The 14,619-nt window shown below is 52.6% G+C and overlaps 1 protein-coding gene across 3 annotated transcripts in view; it reads left to right on the top strand.

The window, feature by feature from the left end:
* Nucleotides 1-14,619, top strand: part of RNF216 (ring finger protein 216) — a 138,448-nt gene that overhangs the window by 56,234 nt on the left and 67,595 nt on the right. For all 3 annotated transcript variants that reach the window (XM_089320895.1, XM_070064338.2, XM_051839048.3), the window contains 2 exons: nucleotides 1,093-1,241; nucleotides 1,705-1,783. In XM_089320895.1, the coding sequence (XP_089177021.1) occupies nucleotides 1,093-1,241; nucleotides 1,705-1,783 (228 nt within the window). The remainder of the gene's footprint in view (nucleotides 1-1,092; nucleotides 1,242-1,704; nucleotides 1,784-14,619) is intronic.

Raw genomic sequence — 14,619 nt, 5'->3', positions numbered from 1 at the left:
CTTTGTCACTCTGCCTTTCAAATCTTTCAAATATGTAAATAAATAAATCTTTTTTTTTTTTTGAATATTTATTTATCTGAATGGCAGCATTACAGAGAGTCAGAGGCAGTGAGAGAGAGGGCTTCCATCAGCTGGTTCACTCCTCAGATGGCCACAACAGCTGGAGCTGTGCTGATCTGAAGCCAGGAGCTTCTTCCGGGTCTCCCATGTGGGTGGCAGGGGCCCAAGGACTTGGGCCATCTTCAGCTGCTTTCCCAGGTGCATTAACAGGGAGCTGGATCAGAAGTGGAGCAGCTGGAACAGGAACCTGTGTCCATATGGGATGCCAGCACTGTAGGTGGAGGCTTAACCTTCTGTGCCATAGCACTGGCTCCTCCAGACAACTTACGCTGCCTTTTGCCGTTTGTTTTCCTGATGTCTTTCATGTTGGAAGTGTTCCTGCCTGGATGCCAGTCAGCTTTTGTGTTGTGAAGCCTTAATGGGGCTATTGCAGGTCTTTGTGCTGGGGAGACTCTGGGCCTCCCACTTAGCTGTGAGCCCTTTGCAGCATTCTGGACCTGGGGAGGAGGAAGGAGCTGGAGGACTCCGAGCGCAGACCCCTGCCTTCCGGCCACGCCCTCCCGCCCTGTGACTGGTTCCCAGAGGACCCAAGGCTCCCTTCCTGCTTTTTCTCCGAGTTTGTTGATTGCAGCTGGAGGGGTAGCAACTGCAAGCTCACACAGTCCCTGTCCTCACTTTACTCTTCTCTGTCTGTGGAGGGAGACAGCCTGCTTCTCAGCAACATCTCCTCTGTGACCTTCCTCCTTGAGTCCGCTAAGCATTCCTCTTCCTCCGCCCACTCTCCATCCGCGTGGTGTTGGGAAGAGCGTTCCTCTAGTACTGTCAAAGGTGGGCTTAGTGGTTGTGTCCCAGTTCCTTGTTCGGAATGTGATTACTCAGGGAAGGTGGAAGGATCTATAATTGCCAACTCAAAGTCGGTTTTCATAACCACTGTTTACTGCTCATTTAAGATGCAGGTGACACTGCAGCTTCTTTATTTTTCGGGACGCTAAGTACAGCTTGCTTTCTCTCCGCCTGTTTACCTTACTCTAGTCAGAGCTCAGCTGCATGGAGGGCAGCTGCACGTGCTCATTCCCAGCCAGTGAGCTGGAGAAGGTGCTTCCGCAGACAGTCCTGTGCAAGTACTACGAACGGAAAGCTGAGGAGGAGGTTGCGGCAGCCTACGCTGACGAGCTGGTCAGGTGAGTCCCGGGATTGGAGGGCGTCACGGGCAGTGAGAGCGGTTGCCATCGTGAGCGCTTCCGACAGATGGAGTCCTCTAACAGTCAGTCTTCTGGTTTCCCGACATTGCTGAGAAATAAAACCGTCACTTCTGTTGAGGTTAAAAAGCTCAGGTGTCACCTTCCTTGCCGCCTGTTAGTCTTCTGGCCCGCAGGAACAGTCACTACTGTGCCCTTAATTTGGAGAAGTGACTCTTGCAAGGGGTCCTCCCGGAGCTGGGGTGTGTGTTCATTGACTGGGCCGCACAAGTCAGAGCCTGGAACGGCGTGTGTTTTCTATAGGAGCCCGCGTGAGGAAGGTTTCGGGTGTCATGTTAATGAAATGACTGAGTAAGACAGCATGTGAACTGTGCTCGTGTGAGCGGTCTGGTTGACGGACATCGGGCTCAGTGCTGTGAGCAGTGTCCTTGTGCTCTCACTCCAGGTGCCCCTCCTGCAGCTTTCCTGCCCTGCTGGACAGTGACGTGAAGAGGTTCAGCTGTCCTAATCCTCGCTGCCGAAAGGTAGGGAGCAGGTGGATTTCTGGATGCGTGTTGGGTTGTGGGGTAGTAGCTACCCTGAGGGCTCGGCGTTCTCTGCGTGTTGATGCGGGAGAAGGACTCGCGTGTTCTCTCTCATGAAAGCAGATGAGGACTGGTCCTTTGTGAATGGTGGCTGACATGGTTACAGAGATGAGCGCCCCTTGTGGAGTTGAACTTTCCAGGCTCCACATCCCTAGTAGATGCTGTCACGTGAAAACGTGCAGAGTTGTGGTTCGCTCCACTGTATCAACATTTTTCTTGCTTGCTTTCTCCCCACCCTGTGCTCAGGTGCCACCCTGACATATGCATTTTCAGAATCCAAGTAACACTTCTTTGATGAAAGAACCGGGCCTCATGGTGGCGTCCTTGTCATGTCGGGGTTTTTTTCACTTGACTATTTTCCTCATGAGAACTGATTATATCAAGTGAGACCAGAGAGCTATCTGGTCACTTAACTGCTGTGGACCTGTCTTCTCTTTAACTAAGCTCCTACTGTATGAGCTAAGAATGTCTGTATGAGCTAAGAATGTCTTAAATTGTGTCAGCTGTTGATTTACAAACCCCTTTAGAGTTTTCGGTGAATGTTGGCAACCTCCTAGCAAATATATATGAAACTGTTTTTCTAAACCCACTTGATCAGGGCTGAACTTTACAGAGTCTCACGTAAAGTAATTAAGGTAGAGATTGGAGAAGGAGGAAGAAATGAAAGCAGTGGAATAAAACTTTATTCATTTTCTTTTCAACATTAATAGTTCTGTGTGAAATCGGGATGTATTTTTGCAAAACTCATGTGGCCATTTAATAATTTGTCCCCACTCTAGGCCGTTGCTGTAACAGTTGTTTCAACAGTCTGATGTCTTAGATCTAAGAAAGAAAACTGTCTTTGTGTGCTTCTGTGTGTTGGGCACTGGGCTATCCAGGAAGTTGGTATCTGATCTAAGAGACAGAATGAGAAGTGCGATGAATATGGGCCTCAGGAGCAGCAGCAGCAGCCTGTACACTGGCTGATACCCAAGGAGTGGGAAGAAGTCTCAGTGAGTTGAGCAGGGCAGGGCATCGAGCACTGGTTTAGATGGGACCAGGTGAGCTCTGGGGCGGCTCTGTGTGGGGGTGGGCAGGTGGACTCTGGGGAAGCTCTGTGTGGGGGTGGGCAGGTAAGCTCTGGGAAGCTCTGTGTGGGGGTGACCAGGTGAGCTCTGGGGCAGCTCTGTGTGGGGGTGACCAGGTGAGCTCTGGGGCAGCTCTGTGTGGGGGTGACCAGGTGAGCTCTCGGGAAGCTCTGTGTGGGGGTGACCAGGTGAGCTCTGGGCAGCTCTGTGTGGGGGTGACCAGGTGGGCTCTGGGGCAGCTCTGTGTGGGGGTGACCAGGTGAGCTCTCGGGAAGCTCTGTGTGGGGGTGACCAGGTGAGCTCTGGGCAGCTCTGTGTGGGGGTGGGCAGGTGGGCTCTGGGGCAGCTCTGTGTGGGGGTGGGCAGGTGGGCTCTGGGGCAGCTCTGTGTGGGGGTGACCAGGTGGGCTCTGGGGCAGCTCTGTGTGGGGGTGGGCAGGTGAGCTCTGGGGCAGCTCTGTGTGGGGGTGGGCAGGTGGACTCTGGGGAAGCTCTGTGTGGGGGTGACCAGGTGAGCTCTGGGGCAGCTCTGTGTGGGGGTGACCAGGTGGGCTCTGGGGCAGCTCTGTGTGGGGGTGACCAGGTGGGCTCTGGGGCAGCTCTGTGTGGGGGTGGGCAGGTGGGCTCTGGGGCAGCTCTGTGTGGGGGTGGGCAGGTGGGCTCTGGGGCAGCTCTGTGTGGGGGTGGGCAGGTGGGCTCTGGGGCAGCTCTGTGTGGGGGTGGGCAGGTGAGCTCTGGGGCAGCTCTGTGTAGGGGTGGGCAGGTGAGCTCTGGGCAGCTCTGTGTGGGGGTGGGCAGGTGGGCTCTGGGGAAGCTCTGTGTGGGGGTGGGCAGGTGGGCTCTGGGGCAGCTCTGTGTGGGGGTGGGCAGGTGGGCTCTGGGGCAGCTCTGTGTGGGGGTGGGCAGGTGGGCTCTGGGGCAGCTCTGTGTGGGGGTGGGCAGGTGGGCTCTGGGGCAGCTCTGTGTGGGGGTGGGCAGGTGGGCTCTGGGGCAGCTCTGTGTGGGGGTGACCAGGTGGGCTCTGGGGCAGCTCTGTGTGGGGGTGGGCAGGTGGGCTCTGGGGCAGCTCTGTGTGGGGGTGGGCAGGTGGGCTCTGGGGCAGCTCTGTGTGGGGGTGGGCAGGTGAGCTCTGGGGCAGCTCTGTGTGGGGGTGACCAGGTGGGCTCTGGGGCAGCTCTGTGTGGGGGTGGGCAGGTGGGCTCTGGGGCAGCTCTGTGTGGGGGTGGGCAGGTGGGCTCTGGGGCAGCTCTGTGTGGGGGTGGGCAGGTGAGCTCTGGGCAGCTCTGCGTGGCTGTTGAGTAGTCCAGCTGAGAAGCGCACGTCTCTGCCAGCTCCTCTGGTGTCGTGGGTTGCTGAGAGGAGGCAGGAGCTACCTTTCCTGGTGTGGGTACAAGCAGAGCTCTGCTAATGAACGTGCCCTTAGCTGAGAAGGCACTCCCTCTCCAGAGACGTCCAGGCCTGAGAGCACACGTGAGTCTGCACTAGTTTCTGGGTGATGTCTTAACACCAGCGTGGGGAGTTTGTGGGAGCTGACCAGAGGTGCTTCAGATCCCAGCCAGGAACATCAAACATTCTACCTTCTGTGTGTGGGAGGAATGCAGGTGCCCTGTTGAACTTGGAGGTAGCTCTGTAGCTTCTTTTGACCATTGAAATGTGAGAGTGAGGTCACTTCCAGAAAAAAGCCACTAAGGTAAGTACCTCAGAGTGATGTCAGCAAGGTGGCACAATAAGAAGTCTCAGACCCTCCTTCTCCCACAGAAATGCTAATTCAGCAATTCATAGAGTCTTTTTGTGAGAAATCTAGTAGTCGTTAAGAGGTAGCACATGCAGGCATGAAACTGGATGACCCAACATGGTAGAGTCCCTGTGGCACTCACTCTCAGCCCCTGCTCCCCCGCACAGCCTGATGTGACTGAGGAGCCTCCCATCCTTTGGCACCGCCCTGGAGAGGGAAGAAGACGGAAGTGTGTATCTGATGTTATGCTAGGGACTAGCTTCTGTCTTGTCTTGCAGGAAAGAACTAGCCCGGTGGGGGGGCCGCAGAGTACAAATGTGATGTTAGAAACGCACACGCTCACCATTACCCTCTCTCAGATGGGTGTACAGCAAGCAGGGGGCATCTCCAGATCCCTGCGTTTCCCGGGAAGGAGTTGGAGCATGTGTGCAGCACACTAGGGTTTTCAGACCCTGCCCAAGACCAATGTCTCTGCCACGCTGGAGGACTGATGGGACCTTTCATAGTCCAGATGCTGGAGGCAGAAGAAATCTCTGCTGTTGAGAGGACCCACACAGCAGTGGACAGAGCCTGGTACATCTCAGAGACTTCTCTGAGGACGAGCAAAGAAAGAGCGCGTGTCCAGTGTGCTGCCCAAGGAGCTGGTTTCTGTTTTGCCCAATCCAGAGTGCATTCTCTTGATGCCTGGGAGCTGTTGAAGCCAGCAGAGAGCAGGGTAGATTAAAGCAGCCCCTCAGAGCCTGTAGTGCCACACAGGTACCCAAAGACACCAAGACACATGCCCGGGCGGGACTCTGCAGGGGAAAGGAATTGAAATCCTTTTGGGAAAGGCTCTCAGGAGTGTGCTGCGGGTCTGGGCTGCGTCATCCATGATGTCCTCTCGCCGGAAATGACTCGGGTCCCTGAGCAGATGAGTGGGTCTGAGTGTGGGATACACTTGTAGTAGAGTGCTGTGCAGCCTTGTGAAAGAACAAAATGCTGTCATGGTGCAACATGGTGAGCCTTGAGGATATACTAAGTGAAATTGGCCTGTCATAGAAGGACAGATAACTGTGTGGTCCCATTTGCAAGCCGTCTCTAAAGCAGAAGGTTGCATGGTGGTGTCGGGCTGGGGGAAGGGAGTGGGGGTTGCTGGCACTGAATGGTGCTGGGATGCAGCATGAAGACGTTCTAGAAACTGCTTTATGACATTTTGTGGACAGCTAACAAGTTATTTTAGTATATTCTTTTTATTAGGGTCAATTTCAGGTTGTGCCACAGGCTTTTGTGTGTGTGTGTGTGTGTGTGTGTGTGTGGTCAGGCAGAGTTAGACAGAGAGAAAGGTCTTCCTTTTCTGTTGGTTCACCCCTCAATGGCTGCTGCAGCCAGCGCACCGCGCTGATCCGAAGCCCGGAGCCAGGTGCTTCATCCTGGTCTCCCATGCGGGTGCAGGGCCCAAGTACTTGGGCCATCCTCCACTGCACTCCTGGGCCACAGCAGAGAGCTGGACTGGAAGAGGGGCAACCGGGACAGAATCCGGCGCCCCAACCGGGATTAGAACCCGGTGTGCCGGCGCCGCAGGCAGAGGATTAGCCTAGTGAGCTGCAGCACCAGCCCACAGTTTTTTTAAATGGGGGTATGGGTCACTTACCTTTTCCTCTGCCAAGATGAATATGAAGCATGAATGAAAAATCCATCTGTGTTTTGAGCTCCTGAGGTTTGCATTTTTTCTGACATCCTGACAGGTGCATGTCATCAGGACCAGCAGAGAAAAGGAGTGGTTAAGGTTTAGGAGGGGATGTGCTGAATGTGGGAGTGGGGAGGGGTCCTGAGGACTCACAAGCTCCTCTGGTTTGTAGTTGTTGCTGTTGGCAAGATTGGAAATAAAACCAAAAAGACCTCAGGAGAGGACTATTGGACTTGTTGAGTATTTGGGTTGGACACTTCCAGTGTGTGTATTTTCACAGTGCCTGGCACATAGTAGGTGTTGAGTAATATTTAGGCAGTGACTAGGGCAGGAGACATGGAGAGGTCCAGGCTAAGGAAGGACTGTGGGTCTGGAGTGGGAAGTGGGAGGAGCCAACAAGCAGAGCCCTCAGATTGTAGCCTTAGAAACGCTGGGTCCTGCTACCTAAGTTCAAAGTGTGCCTTTCTGTTTAACATCTTTTTGCACGCCTTGTCCCCCGGGAGTGTGTCCCTGTGAAGAGAATGCGTCCCAGGGCATCGTCAGTTACAGTATGCTTTGGAACTTGGCTTTGGCCTGCAGACAGTGTCATTCACATTCTAGCTTCACTTTTTACTGTTAGGGTAAGGTTTGCCCATCAGGGAACATAAAGTAACTGTCTGATGGGGACCTGAGGCAGCGAGAACCTAGTGAAGACAGCTCAGCCAGCGCATTAGAAAGTGGAGAGGTTCCCGCCAGGTTTTGGGGTGAGAAAGAAGAGTTTTATATTTTACACTTAGAGCCCAGCCACAAGCCGGTCTGTCCTTGTGTGTGAGTGGTGGGAGGAACCGCCACAAGGTGGCACTAGTGCTCCATGCGAGAGGACTTGCTGGCCCAGGTGTCAGCGCTGCCTTGTCCTGCTGGCAGAACAGAGCGCTTCGAGGCGCAGTGCCAAAGCAGACCACTCCGTGGCTCAGAATGCAGCGCCAGAGACGGCAGAGTGATTAGGCATGTGCTTTTACCTGTTCGCCTGGGTGCACTCTTAAGACAAGAGCTGAGCCAACTGTTAATCCTCAAGGATTCCAGATGTCTAAGAAGTGAGCCGCAAGCTCACTGGGTCCGTGTGAGACTGGGGCCTCTGCTTTCTCGGTACAGTTGTCTTTGCCAGTAATCTAAACTGATAGGATTGCCAGGAACTTGTCCCTGAGCTGAGGCATTTATCTGGGTCGTTATCTGGAGGAGGGTTTGTATGCCTGGAATCCCTGAAGAGTCAGGCCTGGTATCTCTGGTAAGATGGGAGAGCCTTTGTCTTGGTCCTGGGATGGAATGCTTTTGTCAGGCCCACGCTCTCCGCCCTCTGCTGTGTGCTCCCAGATGAAGGACTGATCAGTTGTCAGCATACTGCGTTTAGGAATGAACGGGATATGCTTGGTGCAGGACTGAAGAGTGTTAGATAAATGGAGATTTGAAAATGATGCTTCTGGGATATTAATTTTTAGGGTCAGAAATTCCTGTTGAGGCTTCCTGCCTTCCTAGAGCCGTAACCTGATAAGCTCAGATGTATAAAAGTGGAACTTTCCAGAAAGTTAGCCAGAGTCCCAAGATGGAGGTTTAAGCACACTGATGAAGCAGAGTGCTAAGGCAGAGCCCATCAGAGGGTAGGAGTGACACCAGATGAGAGGGGTGCGTGCCGTCAGGACGAACCCCTGAGGAGCGTCTGCTGTGGAGTCTCGTGGAACCTGAGAATGTGAAGGTGGTGGTGTCTCCACTTTCCAGGCCCCGTCCTGGTCTTTACAGCACTGAGTGTTGTTACCTTTTCAGCAGTGAAGTAAGACGACATTCAATCTGCAGCACACCAGTGTGTTGCTAAAAAGCAGGCATCTGCAGCGTCTGCGAGAGCCGAGAGCCGAGTGGCTGCATGAAGAGAATGTAAATGAGTCTGGACCAGCTGTGAGTGCCCCGGCAGCTCCAGCTGTGATGGCGGCTGGTAGCACTCATTAGCCGCACTCGGGTTTGGGGCCCAGCCAGTCAGCTGACTCATGTGCTAAGCACAGGCCTTCGTGCTTATCTAGAGATAAATGAAGCCTGGGCCGCTTGTTCCTGCCATCAGGGAGAACCTTTATTCAGGAAGTGAGGTTGACACTAACATCTGGGTAATAAAAGGATTTAAGCGCACAAAGGAGGGCTTATTTACTGGAGTGGAAGTTTGTCCATGCTGCATAGTGCAAGTCAGAAAAGGAGGGTGACGGGAGAAGTTGGCAGAGCACGGCCTGTTCTGGCTCCTGGCAAGATGAACCCTTCCCTCAGTGGTCCGGCTAATGAGCTCTGGGCCACAGTAGCGGTCCTCCCCGGCAGGTCCACAGTGGAGAGCGCCTGGGAGAGCCTTCCCCTCCGTGGCTTCCCACAGCAACCCTTTGAAGTGGACACTGGGCCTTGAAGTCAAGTACTGGGACAGCTGGCTTTCAGAACCCCAAAGGAAGCCTTCTTGCCCCAAAACTTAGTCCCAGGCCTGTCCCTATGAGCCTTCCTCCATTGAGCACTGGGCAGAGTTGATGGGACAGCAAGGCACTTTCAGAATACAGTGTGTTTTTGCCTTAATGTTTTTGTTGGTTCCCACTTTGTAAAATTCTCTGTAGTAATAACCAGCACAGAGACTGTTGCTCACAGACTCCTTGCTCCTGTTGGTAGTGACCCACACAAATGATGAGGGTCTTGGGAGACCTGGATCACATTCCTGGCTTCTGCTCCGGCTCACACAGCTGGCATGGGTGTCTGGGGAGTGGACCAGCTGATGAGAGCTCTTTTTGTCTCTCTGTTCCTATCTTTCTCCTCCCCTTTCTCCTTTCTATTTCTTTCTCCTTCTGTCTCAAATGAATAGAAAGCATTTTTTGAACTTCAGAGAGTAATGTAAATACTATATTTGCTGTCACTTGGAGTACTTCAAAAGATCGAAACTACCCAAAATAGGAAAAGGTGAAAATACAGGCATGTTTAACTAAACTGCCAATATGAATAGAGATTTTATTGTTGTTTCCCCTTGCCCCTACAGAAGTGTTTTTTTTTTTTGTCTTAATTTATTTGAAAGGCAGAGACAGACACATAGAGGTCCTCTATCTGGTAATTCACTCTCCCAGTGCCTGCAGTAGCTGTGCCAGGAGCCAAGAACTCCATCTGGGTCTCCTTTGTGGGTAGCGGGGACTCAGCTACTTGAGCTGCTAGCCGCTGCCTCCCAGGGTGTGTTTTATCAGAAAGTCAGCATCAGAAGGGGAGCTGGCACTCACACCCACGCACCCAGTATGGGGTATGGGGTCCACTGTGTCAAATGCCTGCCCTCTGGGTGGTAGAGGCTCTCACGGCCTGCCGTCGAGGAGGGTGGGCACTGGTCACTGAATGGGGGCACTGCTGCTGTCCCCACTTCCTCCACGGGGTTGCTGCAGCCCCTCTGATGTTTCCCTGGCGAAGCCTCCCAGAGACTGCCTGCTGACCGTCTGGAGGTGGTGCAGCAGGCGTCAGCCAGACCCGGTTTCCGAAGCAGGGCCGTCAAGACAGGCTGAAGAGCCCGAGGCCACAGGTCTTTGCTGGCTTCCCTGATCCCAGGACGGGGCATCACTCTGCCTTGTCCCCAGAGAACATCCCCGCACAGCTGCTTTAGATGGTTAAATGTTACCTTCCCGGAAGACAAATCACAGAACTTCTCTTTCCCTTCAGATGGAAAGGCACCCTGTTCTCCTTTCCCGGCCTTTTGCTAGGTTTCTCAGGAAGCTACCTGCCCTGAGAGGTGTTTTGAAGACTGGTGCCAGGAGGCTGTCGCCTGAGTTGCAGCTAAGGAAACAACAGCATCATGGTTAGGATGCGAGGTTGTTGGATTAACCCTGCCTTGTCTTATTTCAGCCCCTCCACTGGCTATACTTCGTCTCCGCTAGCCACTTTTTCCATCTGTAAAATGAAAGCAGCTGCCCCTTCCGTGGGGAGCTTTTGTAGAAAGCAAATAGCACAATGTAGGTACTTACTAGCCCGGTGCCTGGACTTCCTAAGTAGCCGCCAACTGGCATGGGGAAGGTAGAGGCTGACGCTCATACGTGTGCAGGAGTGGGGCCACAGGTGATAAAATTCCTGGGTAGGAGGGACTTCCTGCCGTTTTGTAAGTCACACTGCCACCAGAGCGTGGAGCGAGCAGTAGACAGCTCAGCACGGGACTCGGTTTTCAGATCTGGCGCCCAGAATACTCGTGTCTTACCAGAGCCCCAGTGTGCTGCAAGGTAGAGGGCATGGGTTTTTGAAGCGCTTTCCATCAGAAAAGATAGTTCTCCTTTGTGGGTTTGCTTTCTGCTGCTGCTGCCACTGTGGTCTGTGCAGCACTTTGGCACACACCCCCAGGGTTCCCTGCCCAGGATTGGGACCTCAGGGAGCGTTCTCAGTCAAGTGTAGGGAGGGCCTAGAAATAAGTGACCACATTTTGCTGGGGGATACAGATCAGTCACAAAGCAGCAGTAAAACGGGTGGTGTGTCTCCAGGACTCCTTGGCCATGGTGTTTGTCTTGCTGCCAGGGCACTGATCTTTACCCAGAGTCCAGGACACCCTCCCACCCCCAGCAGTGGGCAGGCCTTGAAGTCAGGGCCTCTTGGCTTTCACTGGCCTTGAATTGGAAAGACATGCTTTCTGGTGGCTCCTTTGTTGTTCTTAGTCTCTTAAAATGCACTGTAGTACTTACAGAGAAAGAATGTGGATTTTTGGCACATTTATACTTTATTTAAATAGCAACTCTGACCCTTTTTCATGGTTTTTGTGGCTGTTAGCCATTGCTTCTCAGAATCATCACACCCTACGTTTGTTGTTGACAACTTGGATGAGGATCATAAGCTTTGAGTGACACTGTCTATAGAAACCAGTTCCTTTATGTGCTTTGCTAAAATAATTTTTTAAAAGATTTATTTGTTTGGAAGGGGGAGAGAGAGAGAGAGAGAGAGAGAGAGAGAGAGAGAGAGAGAGGTGGAGTGGAGATGGAGATCGAGATTGGGATCTGCTGGTTCACACCAGGGCTAGGACAGGCCAAGGCTAAGCGCCCAGAGCTCCGCCCCAGTCTCCGTGTGTGACAGGAGCACAGGCACCTGACCCATCCTCTGCTGCTTTCCCAGGCCTGTTAGCAGGGAGGTGGGTCAGAAGTGGGGCAGCCGGGACTTGAGCTGGTGTCACACATAGAGGCTTAACCTGCTGCACCACAGCGCCAGCTCCTGCTCAAGTAATTTAATCCTGCTTTCCTGTGCTTATGGCCTTGCTGAAAGACATAGATATGTAGTGTTGGGCATTTGGAGAGTGAATTAGCAGACAGAAGATCTCTATGTGTCTATCTCTGCCTTTCAAATAAATTAAAAAACAATTTCTATGTGGCCAAGAGGAAACAAAAATAAAATATTCATATTGGCAGTTTAGTTTAACACTAAAAATCCCTCAAGAATTAGTGTCTTCAGAACATCTTTTTTAAGGAATGATTTACCTCGTTTTAGTTTTATGCTGATGATGCGAGTAGATATCGGCGTGTGTGCTGCAGTGACCTCAGCGTGCTGTCCTTGAGAAAAGACTGCGTGGGCGGGGGAGGGACTGTGCTGGGTGTTCGCCGGCGTGCAGCTCACTAGTGTCCCCTCTTTGCATTCCCAGCACACAGCACTGCGGGGTTTGCAGTCTTCAGGTAGGAGAGAGCTGGTTGCTATGGTGATGCCACAAGCCTGGAAACACCCCTGGTCCCTTTGGGTGTCCGTGTCAGGTGGAGGAATGTGGAAAAGGGAAACCGCAAAATTAGCACAAAGCCTAGGCTCAGGCTCCTGATGGGTAGGATTGTTGAGTGTCCTGTTGGATTTGGGGTTTTTGGCTTCTTTTTTTTTTTTTTTTTTTTTTTTTTGGAAAGGCAGTGAGACAGAGACAAGCAAGAAGGAGAGATCTGCAGCATCCAGGGTAGGCCAGGCCAGCGCTGGGAGCTGGCAGTTAAATCCAGGCCTCCCATGTGGGTGGCAGGGACTCGACCACCTGAGCCATCCTCTGTCGCCTCCCAGAGTGTGGATTAGCAGGAAAGCGGAATCACAAGCAGATCCCACACTTGAGCTCTGGAGAGATGTGGGTGTCCCAAGTGGAATCTTACCTGGTGAGCCAAGCACCCACCCCAGGGTGGTTTTGAAAATTGGTATGCTGTAGCCAAGAGATTTCAGTGGCCTTTGACTTCTCAGCATCCACTCTGATTTTGAGACAAAGATGCAGAGAGTAAGGAGGGCCCTGTCACCGCTGTGGTCCCTGTGGCCGCTCCACCGTTCCAAATGGAACTGACCACCCAGGCCAGACCTGCCTCCCTTCACCTCCAGTGTAATAGGGGAGGGGCCGGTGCCTACCATCTCGTGAAACTTAACTGCAGCTGTGTGCCGTGAGTCTGTCACACGCCAGTGTCCCGAGAAGGACTCGGTCACCTTGGTGATCTGGAGCAGCACTGAGGAGCAGAGTGCACTCTCCTGAGGTCAGGCTGCGGGCACAGCAGGCTCTGCACAGCTCTCAGCTCAGCGGAGGGCAGGAGGAAGTGCTCCCACGCTGGAAGCTGGCCGTCTTCTGGCTGCAGCCTGGGCTTCCTGTCTGAGAGCTGTGTGGGCTTTAGGGGCTTCCCACTCCTCTGCACAGCCAGCAGGAGGCAGCATCAGGAGTCGCCTAGGCCATCTTACTGTTACTTCCCACTCCTCTGCCACAGCCAGCAGGAGGCAGCACCAGGAGTCGCCTAGGCCATCTTACTGTTACTTCCCACTGCTCTGCCACAGCCAGCAGGGGACAGTATCAGGAGTCGCCTAGGCCATCTTACTGTTACTCCCCACTGCTCTGCACAGCCAGCAGGAGACAGCATCAGGAGTCGCCTAGGCCATCTTACTGTTACTTCCCACTGCTCTGCACAGCCAGCAGGAGACAGCATCAGGAGTCGCCTAGGCCATCTTACTGTTACTTCCCACTGCTCTGCCACAGCCAGCAGGGGACAGCATCAGGAGTCGCCTAGGCCATCTTACTGTTACTTCTTAGTTTGCTTTTTTGGTTTTTAGAGTTCTAACCTTTGGAATGCAAGCTGAAATATTTATAAATAGGATGAAGTTTAATCTGGGATTTGCTTCAAAATTGTAGTGGAAAATGGCATGGAGGAGTGGGTAGAGTATAGGAAAGCCGGATCAGCCATGCACAGAGCATTATTCATGTGAGTGATGGGTACATGGAGTTTCATTCTTTTATGTACTTTTATATGTTTAAAATTTGCCATAAAAATTAGTTTAGGAAAAGCACCAAATCAGGAAATCCAGGTGGGACTGGATTTGTCCTCTCTGCTCTGCTCTGCTCGCTGAGGGTGCATCGCTCTTGGGAACTGGAACGCGTTATTCAGATGCTCTGCCTTGTTCACTGTTTTAAGTGTTGAGAGCATTTGTACTTAACGGGAAGATGCCAGCAACTGTTTGGAAGGTTCAAGGGTTCTTCATCCTGGAGAAGGGAAGGCCTCAGGTGTGTAGTTTGTACACACAAAATTTGTCTTTATATAAGTGCTGAGGACCTGCTGTTTGACTTTTCTGGAAAACAGACTTCAAGTGCCCACTAAGAATCCAAGATGGGGGCTGGCATTGTGGTGTCATGGGTAAAGCTGATACCCGAAATGCCAGCATCCTGTATGGGCGCCGGTTCGTGTCCCAGCTGTTCCACTTCCGATCCAGCTCTGTGCTAATGGCCTGGGAAAGCAGTGAAAGGAGATGGCCTAAGTGCTTGGGTCCCTACCACCCACAGGGGAGACACGCAAGAAGTTCCTGACTTCAGCCTGGCCCAGCTGCAGCTGTTGCAGCCATTTGGGGAGCGAATCAGTGTTCCTCCTTCCTTCTCTGTAACTCAGACTTTCAAAATAAATTAATCTTTGAAAAAGCCCGAGGCCCTGCACTGAGGGCCACTGCTTCCCCTGGAGGCTCTTAGGCAGCCTACAGCAAACTCTTTCCCAGAGTGACTTGCACACATGCAGTCCAGCCTCTCAGCCACAAGAGAGACCAGATGACCTTTACAGTGTCCTAGCCCAAAGTCTGTGATTTCTAGAAACTGAAGATTTTCAAGCTCGTATTGGCATTTGCTTTTCAAAAAGAAATGGTCTAAGAGAGTTTCTCAGATCAAATCCCTATAGCCTCATAGAAGTACTTTGTCTTCAGTTTTATTTTCCATCAGAGGTTCATATGAAAAGCATTTTAAGTTTCAAAAGTGCCCTGTGTCTGAGGCAGCTGATCCACGTCCCAGCCCAGAGAAGAGTGAAGGAGATGACCATTTTTCCTCCCTTGTTTTTGACTAT

Source organism: Oryctolagus cuniculus, chromosome 19 (genome assembly GCF_051225735.1).
Source record: "Oryctolagus cuniculus isolate XC-2025 breed Fujian yellow rabbit chromosome 19, ASM5122573v1, whole genome shotgun sequence".
In the NCBI taxonomy this organism is placed as follows: Eukaryota; Metazoa; Chordata; class Mammalia; order Lagomorpha; family Leporidae; genus Oryctolagus; species Oryctolagus cuniculus.
The sequence above is the reverse complement of the archived record's forward strand: the minus strand, read 5'-3'. Positions and strand labels throughout refer to the sequence as shown.